Genomic DNA, 10,758 nt, shown 5'->3' on the forward strand with positions numbered 1-10,758 from the left:
TATTTATAGCACTGCAATTATACAATAGAAATGTAGGATTATTATATTGTATTATAAATGCCAGATCTATTTATATACGCCCACATTATATAAAAGACTTGAACATTCAAAACCAAGGTTATAAACCACACTTGTAATGCAGTGCCTAATGCTTCTCTTTCTAAGAACTTTTGCCTAATCATGTTTGATGTTAAAGAATCGGGTTGCTGAAAGAATAAATAAAATAATGACTGGAACAGCTTACAAATAAGTTTTCTTTTCCTGTGACAAACACTGGTAAACAGTATTATGAACCATAGAAAGGTTTTCACAGTATTTACTCTCTTCCAAACAAGTGTAAAAAGAAAGGCCTTTTTAGCAGCATATGCAATAAACTACTTTATGAATGTATATCCACATATATTGAGTATGCAGTGCATTGAGTATGCTCCAGTCTTTAAAAGAGAACCAAACCCTTTTTATTAAAATCCCCTACCCTACAAAGACCCCCCTCCCTGCCTCCTCCCCCAGCCTAGGTATTACCTTGGGTAAATGTCCCTAACTCTTTACTTACCCCTTGTTGCAGTTTCTGTGCAGCAGAGTTAACGGGCACCATCTTCTTCTCTTTGGTAATCTTCGGGAAGAGAGTGGTGTATGAGCCCTTGCGCAGTTGGCACAATCTTCTGGTCCTGAACAACTGCGCATGAGCTGAAAGCCACGTAAATTGCAGAAGCGCCGGAAGAAGAGCCGAAGATTACTGTAGAGAAGAAGATGGCGCCTGTGAACTCCGATGACCTGAATCTGCAACGAGGTGTAAGTAAAGAGTTAGGGGAATTTACCCAGGGTAACATCTAGGCTGGGAGGGGAGCAGGGAGGGGTCTATGTAGGGTAGGAAAGGTTTGGTTCTCCTTTAAGAGGGATATAAATGAGCTGGAGAGAGTACTGAGATGTGCAACTAAATTGGTAAAAGATATGGAAGCTTTATACTATGAGGGTAGTTCTCTATGGAAAAAAAAAAACACTTGCGAGAGGACATGATTAGGTTTTACATATACATTATAGGACATTATAGACAAATTAGGGGGGGTAGGGGTTTCCATAGATAATACTAACGCACCAGAGGTCACCCCTTTAGACTAGAGGAACATCACATTCATTTGAAGCAGTGTGAAGGCATTGAGATTGTGAAATGCCCTGCAGCACAGAAAAAATGAGGATTAAGAATCTAAGGAAGTAATAGAATCAGGAATGGAACATGTAAATATGGACAGCAAACTGAGAAGCAGACAAAAAAAAAACACTTGGGGGCACACTGAGGCTCATTTATCAACACTGGGCAAATTTGCCCATGGGCAGTTACCTATAGCAACTAATCAGTGATTAACTTTTTAAAGCCAGCTGCAAGTAGTACAATGAATGCAGAAATGTGATTGGTTGCCATGGGTTACTGCCCATGGGCAAATTTGCCCAGTGTTGATAAATGACCCCTACTGTGCCTGAAATGTTTAGGCCTACACTGAGCAAATTTGCCCCTGGGCAGTAACCCACAGCAACCAATCAGATGATTGCTTTCAGCGTTCAACCTGCAGCTGAAAAAAAACTAATCACTGATTGGTTGCTATGGGTTACATAAAACACTGGGGGCGGGATACTTTAACTGTCATTAAATGCTGGGGGGGTGGGCACACTGTCCCTGTCATTAAACGCAGGGGCCTCACTGTGTCTGTCATAAAAGACTTGAACACAGATGGGCCATTCAGTTTCTTTCCGGGATGGATCTATTCAATGACATAATTACATAGAAGTGCAGCATTACTTGGCCCTATGTAAGTTTCATTTAAAGCACCATTTACATCAGTTTTCTGCCTTACTATCCAAACCTTGTCCTTCCATCGACTTGAATTTCAGTAACATTATTAAAACATTACTAGCAACAGTAGTGCCCATCAGGCAGTCGTTTATGCACACAGGGCATTTCTTTTGATATATTTGAAGTGTCAAACAAGCAAAATCCATGATTGCCCAAAGGGCACTGCCTTCACTAGTAAATGTTTAGCTCAAATCAGAGCCCCAGTTTTGCTTGGTGTTCAATCAGTTCAGAAAGTCACACAAACGTGGATGGGCTGCTTTGTTTTCCAAATTCATTGGTGGGTCATATAATAGAAGGTCTTCATCTTCAATAGAAGAACTCTGGTCGGTGTTTACAAAGTTAGGGATGTTGAACTTTACAAGACCATGAATATCTTCTTCTACCTTAGAATTCCTAATGGTTTGCTGGATGATAATTCCACTGTCCGTGGCTATGTTCCTGTTCTTTATTCTCTCTGGCTGCTCAACTTCATTTATGTAGCAATGGAAGAGAGACCTTGATTCCTCTGTTATATTGCGAGAGAAAATTCTGTCAGTGTCCGCTTCAGTGGGCCTTCCAAAGTCAGCGACAAAGCTGTCCATTCTGAATTGTTTTTCTAGTGAATCAACAGTTCTACAAAGAAGAAAAAAAGAACATATCAGCTGCAGTCACACATTAATATAACTGAAATGCTAACAGCTATATAACATATTGCACAAGGTAGTGCGAAGTGTGTAACGCTATGGGTTACAGTAAAAAGAACATATAGAATGATGGAAACCCTCCATAGATCTAGCCCAGTGCAGCTCCCAAATCATGTCATGTTATTACCATATGTTACAATATGCTTTTGGCTCCTAATTTAGTAACAAAACACATTGACAAATTAAAATCACATGCAGTCATATGATATGAGTGGCTGTCCCACCAAAACTGAGTTGTATGTGATTTTTAATCTCACAAATGCAACAGGGAGATAAATGTCGTGAGACCTCTGTATTCATGGTGGAGAAATGCAATACAAGACAAAAACATCACTTGCCACCATTAAGCTAGCGATAAGTAGCCGATCAAATTACAGGTAATAACTCAAATGAAGATTTATGGGTTCATTCATATATTGTTAGTTTGACGTAGCAGGGACCTCTCCTGTGTCTCATAACACTCAGCACTTAAAGGAACAGTTCAGTGTAAAAATAAAACCTGGGTAAATAGATAAGACTGCACAAAATAAAAATACATTTCAATAAAGTTAGTTAGCCAAAAATGTTTATAAAAATCTATAAAGGATGGAGTGACTGGATGTCTAACATAATAGCCAGAACACTACTTCCTGCTTAGCAGCAGCTCTATTGGTTTCCACTGATTGGTTACCAGGCAGTAACCAATCAGTAACTTGAGGGGGGCAACATGGGATATATCTGTTGCTTTTAAATCTGAACTTAATGCTCAATTGCCAACTCACTGAACAGTTATATCCTATGTGGCCCCCCTTCAAGGCGCTGACTAACTCAGATTTAGAGAGCTAAAAAGCAGGAAGTTGGGTTCAGTTCTGTTATGTTAGACATTCAGTCACTCCAGCCTTTCTATATTACATTTTTGGCTTACTAACTATATTAGAAACATTTTTTATTTTAGAAATACTATCTATTTACCCAGTTTTTATTTTTACACTGAACCTTTAATTTTTTTCATTTTGTATATGTTTAATATTTGTTACAGGTTTGTTCCCTTAATTTGTACAGCGCAATACAAGTATAGATATTCATATAAACGTGTTCGATAGAACATTGGACTTACTCTTGGTGAGGGGCTCCTGTCTTGGCCAACAAAGTCAAAACAAAGAACATGAATATGACGAAGACCGCAAGCCCAACCCAGAATCCAATCACAATCGAGTCTGCAAGTCAAGAAATATTTGTTAGTTTGCATCCAAAACATTTTTTTTATTCTGTTAGCTATATATATATATATATATATATATATATATATATATATATATATATATAGATATAGATATAGATATAGATATAGATATAGATATACAGTGTCGGACTGGCCCACAGGGATACCAGGAAAACTCCCAGTGGGCCCAGGTGTCAGTGGGCCCTCGTGCTGCTAAACATTTGGCTTATTTCATGGCCATTCCCTATTTCTTTGAGAACAAAGAGGCTAAATAGATGGAATAATAGATTATAGTATTATAGTATGTAAAGAATAGACTAGGAGAATAGAGGTTGAGTAAGAAGAAGGATAATAGTACTGAAAATGGGCCCCTGGTCTATGGTTTTTGGGTGGACCCCTGGTGTCCCAGTCCGACACTATATATATATACTGCTCAAGCAACAAGTCCTTGTAATTTTTAAAACATATTTCCAAATGTTCAAAGTATTAGACCTTAAATGCTGTAAGTGGTTATAAGCATTTGACTTTTTCTTCTTTTATAAAAATGATAAACACTGGCTTCTTGACAAGATAATTGTAGCAAAAAGTAAAAGACTCAGCATTAATATGTCAAAACAGCAAATGCAAGAACAACACCTACATACCAGTGAGTACAGACTGGAACCGTCAGTTTTTAATGAAATAATGCACAATCATGAGGCATCTTCTGAACACCAATCGAATATGAGTCCATTGACATGGGATGAACAGCTATCAGAGCTTAGTGGTGATGTATGGTGTATTCCAACACTAAAATGTACACACCCTATAAATATGATCCTTTATCTATTATTCTAAATTAAATTGGAGGGTTTACAGCAACCAAAAATGTATAAAAATGGAAGTAGCTAGAGGCAACAATGTGGCTGAAATCTTTAATAGATAACTTACACTGCGTAATGATCATTTCTGGTGCGTTGTATTATTGTATATTCATTACTGAAATCAACCTGCATGCCCTTCAATTTCGAGGAATCCAACAATTACCTAGCAACAGTTATCAGTATCCACTAAGCTATATGTATATATAAACTACATTTTGTGCAATGAAATCTTTGAATCTTTAATAAATTGCTTTAATATGGAAAACACATTTCATCTATAGAAAAATGTCATTTAATAATTTAAATAAGGCGTCGCATGGATTAAAATGAATTCTCCCTACTGAAGGACATCGGTTGATAAGGATTTCAGTTGGTAATACCAAATTTTATGAGGTAGCACTTTGATAACATTTACAAACATTTACAAATTCACTAGAGAAAGCTTTGCTCGAAATGAGGGTAATTTACATAAAAATAAAGTGCACATCAGATTGTGCAATTCTCTGCTATCATGCTACATTACCCAAGATGCAGTTCTCAGGAAGAATTGGCTGAGAAAAGTAATTCATCTTCTTACACTGGAATATACTGGACTGTAGCTGCAGTAAAGTTTCATTAACTGCCTTAGAAAACAACCTGGAGCTATTTGATTGCCTGCTGGGAAAATGCTGCTTAACACACAGGGGTCTTTGAGTAAACGTAATGTTCCTGTTGGTCCTTTCATGAACTGTGATGATTTATTTTACTCTACCCTATAGTAAGGACACGTCTGTCTACTGTAATGATCCTAGCAAACTAGTAGAGTTGCTCCAGGAGTAGCTATGCCTGTGGTACCATTAGTGTTTTTGTTTTATTCTGTGCCACCATTAAATCAATATGCTGCCATTTATACCCTGATGGCCTCTACTATGGGGATAATGATAGAACAGTAGGGCAATAGGGAGTGAAAAACTTTGCCAATAAACATATACTTAACAATGGAAGTCTGAAACTGCCAATTAGCAATGCGGCAAAAGAGGTTTAAGAGGACTGTGTAGTGAATGTAGGGAACAGCAAATGACAAAGAGATGCGTTCAGTATCAATTACAGTATATTTACAAATAACTTTAAAATAATGAAACATTTTAAGGGTCCACAAAAGTCTGAAACATTTCCAGTTATTTATTTGCTCAGAAAGATTTGGTCTGTGTGAGCTGTGCAACAGCTCAAAAGGGGCTTTGTCCTATACCTTTTAATGCCTCAATATACTCCACTTCTGTTACATTTCTCATCTAATATTGGTGCTGCCCACATGCTGTAGGTGAGGACCATACTTTCATCAGCTGATACTGAGCTTCCTGTAGATAAAAGTTTAATAGGCACGTGGAGAATGCGTTGTGCAAAAGCAGATTGGCAAGGAAAGGAACGATAATGATCCTACCTGTGATTTTGATTATGGGCAGGCCAGGCACAAAGATCATTTTTTTTCGTAGTTTTTTTTGAGCTCCCTCTGTCTGTGACGTGTAGAATACTTGCTAGTGTGCTTTTCTACTATTCCCTTATCAGGAATGTGGGCTCAGTTAGGAAACAATTCTTTAATTTATTTAAAGGACTGGGAATTTATTTAAAGGACCAAAAATGTAAAATGTTTTAAGTAATTATATATATATATATATATTTATTTATTTATTTATTGTTATGTGGAGCACTACTTCCTGGAACGGCACATCCAACATAAAGTACTCCTACCCACTGCTTTCATATAATGATTTACCTGCAGGGTACAACAGGTGCACAGAACTTTCTGTCCACCCTCTTTATGGTAGAGGTATGGGAGCTGTTATCCAGAATGCTCAGATCCTGGGGGTTTCCGGATAATGGATCATTCTGTAATTTGGATTGTTATACCCTACTAGAAAATCATTTTAACATTAAATAAATTCAATAGGCTGGTTTTGACTCCAATAAGGATTAATTATGTAACACTCCTAATTATGCAATAAATATAATCAGCAACTCACCACAACAAAGAGCCTGGATTCCTATAGAGTTGCAGGGACTGTAACATAACTACATTTCTCAGCATGCAGCAGAGCTCAGGACCCTGCATGGGCCTTGGGCAGGGATCAGCAACCTTTACTATCAAAAGAGCCATTTTGCCCCATCTTCCACTAAAGAAAAATAGTCTGAGGCCGCAAAACATAACAAAGCTTATAAACTTTTACAAGTTTTAATCTTTTTTTAATTTTTACACCAACAGAATACAGAAAACATAAGTGCAGTGTGTATGTGTAGGCTTCTTTGAAATAAATGAAACACTGAATAGGCCTATTAAATGCTACTGTTCTCATCTGTTTAATGTGACTTCTGTTTCTGAAGCTCCATGCTGATCATCTCTCTCTTGTCTTGAGTGTGTGACCGCGGTAAGGGCCATGATGAATCATCTTACTGTGGTTCAGTCTTGCCTGTCACTCCTGGGACGTCTATACAGTCCTCGCACCTGCTGGCGGCTTCTGAGTGTGCGACTTTGGTAAGCTAACCATTAGCTTATCATGGTTGCACACTCAAGAAGCCACCAGCAGGTGCAAGGGCTGTATAGACGACGTGACAGGCAAAGCCACAAGACCGAGCCGCAGCAAGCAGGATGAAGAACCGCATGAGGGTCCGGATCCGCGGGTTGCCTACCCCTGGCCTTGGGGCTACCAATGATAAGGGCGCAAACTGCTTTGGTGGAAGGACTGCCCTCTGACTTTGGGGTAAAGGAGAGAGCTGTGGGACAGTAAGGAACATCTGACTGCTGTTTGTCTCCTGCTTTGGGGAGAGAGATCCGCCAGAGAGAGAGAAAGCCAACTGCAGAGATCCTGAACCCAGGGAAGCTGTCTGGCTGTTTGCTGAGAAAGTCCCAGGTTGGAAGGCTACTCAGAGGTCCAGGTGATTACACTGCTGGAGGACAGAGCTGCCTGCATCATCTCAATATCTGCTCATATCTGCTACTAAAGTGATCCATTGATTTAGGAGCACAAACTGTGAGTAAACTGCCAACACCATATCCTATGGGAGAACTGTGTAATTATTAACCCATAGGAGGTAACCTAGCTGTTGCCAAACTATACCCTCTGCTAAGTGAGTCTTCACCAGGAATGATTGAGATTCTCACTAAGTGGTGGGAGTTATACAGCTGACCAGCAAACTAAAGAAACAGCCACTGATTTGGAGAGGATTAATTCACAAGGGCCCAACTTGCACAAATCAATTACGACTGTGACAGGGGAGTTCATACAGCATTACAGTTGCTTTATACAGTATATGATAGTGCTAAACTGCTATCGTTTTATAATATGCTGTTTGTTTAATATTGCTGGTTATATTCAGATCCCTGCCATTAGCTTCTCTTAAATAATAAGGGATCTTCTTGTTTAAACACCATTTACCTTGTTGTGGTTAATCTGGGAAAGATACGGGGTGCCACTGAGTGTGCTGGAGTTACCTATTCATACATATTAGCTTCACCCAAGGGTGTGCTACAATTATATCTTATTTTGGACAAAATACATGGTACACTTATGGGATCAGAGCGTCCTCACAAATTTCAAAGGATGCTCTGTTGCCAGGGAGCTGGATCTTGGACACATGATGGTCGGGAGCCAATTGGGGAGCTTCACACTGGTGAGAGAAGTGTACAGGTATCGGATCCATTATTCGGAAACCCGTTAACCTAAAAGCTCCCAATTACGGGAATGCTGTCTCCCATAGACTCCATTGTAAGCAAACAATTCTAATATTTAACAATTATTTCCTGTAATAATAAAACAGTATCTTGTTCTGGACCAAATTGAGATATAATTAATCCTTACTGGAAGCAAAGCAATTCTACTGAGATTATTTAATGTTCAAATTTTTTTTAGTAGATTTAAGGTATGGTGATCCAAATTATGGAAAGATCAATTATCCCAGGTCCTGTGCTTTCTGGATAACAGGTCCCATACCATTACAATGGATTCAAACATCAGAAAAGAGGACACTGCAATTCACAGCAAGCTGTAACAAGTAAAAATATATTTTAGCATAGTGGAGTTTGTCATCCAGCAAAACTTTCCCCCTTTATAAGTGTATATGTGCCTCTTCTCCAGAGAAAACAAACCCAGCTTTCATAGGCTTTACTTGTAGTTTAGTTGTTCCTTTGATTTTAACAGTTTAATTTCATGTCTCTGCACTTTTTATAGCTCAGTAATATCATTCGTATGTACTGTTACCCAAAGCTGCACCCTATGCTCCCTTAAAAGGGATACACACATAGTAATAACTATGCTTTCATCCCTCAGGTTAATGCTACCTTCTATGCATGACAGTGCCTTTATTAGCTTTTAGTAGACACTGTCTAATACCCACGATAACCTTCAAGTCCTTCTCAGTTAATGGGGTAGTTCATTACGTTCAGTAAGTATTATGTAGACAGAGATATTTAGAGACAATGTGCAATTGGTGCTTTATTTTTTATTATTTGCGGGGTTTTTTTAAAAAAAAATTTGGTATTTCAGCAGCTATCTGGATGCTAGGGTTCAATTTACCATAGCAACCATTCATTGGCATGAATGAGAGACTGGAATATGGACAGGATAGTTGGCATGAATAGGATAGGGATTAAGTAGAATAAAGGCAACACAAAAAATTGTTTATTTATAAGTATTATTTGTATGAGACTGCCTTTAAAGAAGACATATTATATGATACACATTGCACTCTTTAAATATAGAAAGAAAGTGCTGAAAAGATTAGTGCTGGTCTTTCTTGACCTGCAACCAACCCCAGGCTACCGCCTTCACTCTATATATTTTATATTTGATGTCACAAAGGGGCGTGGCAATTGCACACCTATAAAAACGAAAGTCATTAGCTGGCAGTGTAAGGTGACCCACAAAAGGTTGGACTGGGGGGCCTAGCTGCTGTCGCATGGCCCCCCTCCAACCCGCATGCAAGCAAGCAAGCACATGCACTGATTTTGCCACAACCTGCCCAAACAAGGGAGGTCGCAGCAGGAATAACATGCGTAGGGTGCGGATCTGGGCCTACTGGGCTTACAAGAGCCTGGGGCCCACCAGGTTTTTTCCCAGTGTCCCACCGGCCCAGTCCGACCCTGGTGACCCAAACCTGCCTGCGACCCACAAAGGAAATGCTGAGGTCGGCCCGAACCCGCCTCAGGTAAGGCGGCCCACATATCACTGCTGTGCAGGGGACACGGTAGCACTCAGCACATGACCTGAAAGGGAACTGAAGCCTGTCCTTGCTTATATGACTGCAGGGCTGTGATTGTCTGTCCCCCTCCTACTATGGTGATGGCAGGAACCGTGACAACACGACCACCCCTCTTTTGAATCATGGACAGCAACTGTAGCAGATCTACAGGGAGCCCTAATAAAGGGGCCATTTTTGAAGATAATACAAATTTTTAGGCCAAAGTAAAACCAGCACCTTTTATTATTCATTATTGCCTATTAGATTAGGGGGTATCACTAATCCTATATGTCTCCTTAAACTGGATGTTGGCTATGCAAGCAGAAATCCATGTTTATGGCAAAACAATCCGATTGCCTTCATACATTTTTTTAGTAGCCTTGCAGCATGGTGTTCCACATTATTGAAAGAGGCTTTACATGGAAGGTGAACAACTGATCACAGTTTAGGTAATATGTATGAAGAAATATCGAGAATTCTAAAGGGTTCACAAAGCACCACTATAAATAGGTGTTCATAATTATGATAATAACAGCAAAGCCATCAAATGACTACATACATTGGAAAAAACTTACAAAGTATGGACCTGGAATAAAACATTTCTGTTTTGTATTTGTTACTTTTAGTGATGGGCGAATTTGCGCCGTTTCGCGTCGCCGAAAAATTCACGAATTTCGTGCGAAATTGGCGAAACGGCGAAAAATTCGCAAAATCGCGCCGGCCGCGAATTTTCACGGGCGTTTCACAAATTTATTCGCTGGCGGCGAATCGCGCAAATTCGCCGCGAATTCGCGCCTGGCGAATAAATTCGCCCATCATTAGTTACTTTGCTAAACCTCTCTCTGAGGCTCTAAGAATATTGCATCTGGCACAATAACAGATCATGTCACCTGATAATTGCCAACAGCTTTTCCTTGTCACCCAGTGAGTAAAGCATCTGAAGAGTTCTCA

The 10,758-nt window shown here is 39.4% G+C and overlaps 1 protein-coding gene across 1 annotated transcript; it reads right to left on the bottom strand.

Annotated features, from left to right (window-relative positions):
* Positions 1 to 1,416: 1,416 nt before the first annotated feature.
* Positions 1,417 to 3,722, bottom strand: LOC121393539 (melanocortin-2 receptor accessory protein 2-like). Its single transcript, XM_041562369.1, has 2 exons — positions 3,629 to 3,722; positions 1,417 to 2,461 (listed from the first exon to the last, which is right to left on the bottom strand). Exons 1-2 carry the CDS (start codon positions 3,676 to 3,678, stop codon positions 2,071 to 2,073), a joined length of 441 nt encoding a protein of 146 aa, XP_041418303.1. The 5' UTR covers positions 3,679 to 3,722; the 3' UTR covers positions 1,417 to 2,070.
* Positions 3,723 to 10,758: the final 7,036 nt, after the last annotated feature.

Source organism: Xenopus laevis, chromosome 5L, assembly GCF_017654675.1.
Source record: "Xenopus laevis strain J_2021 chromosome 5L, Xenopus_laevis_v10.1, whole genome shotgun sequence".
NCBI lineage: Eukaryota > Metazoa > Chordata > Amphibia > Anura > Pipidae > Xenopus > Xenopus laevis.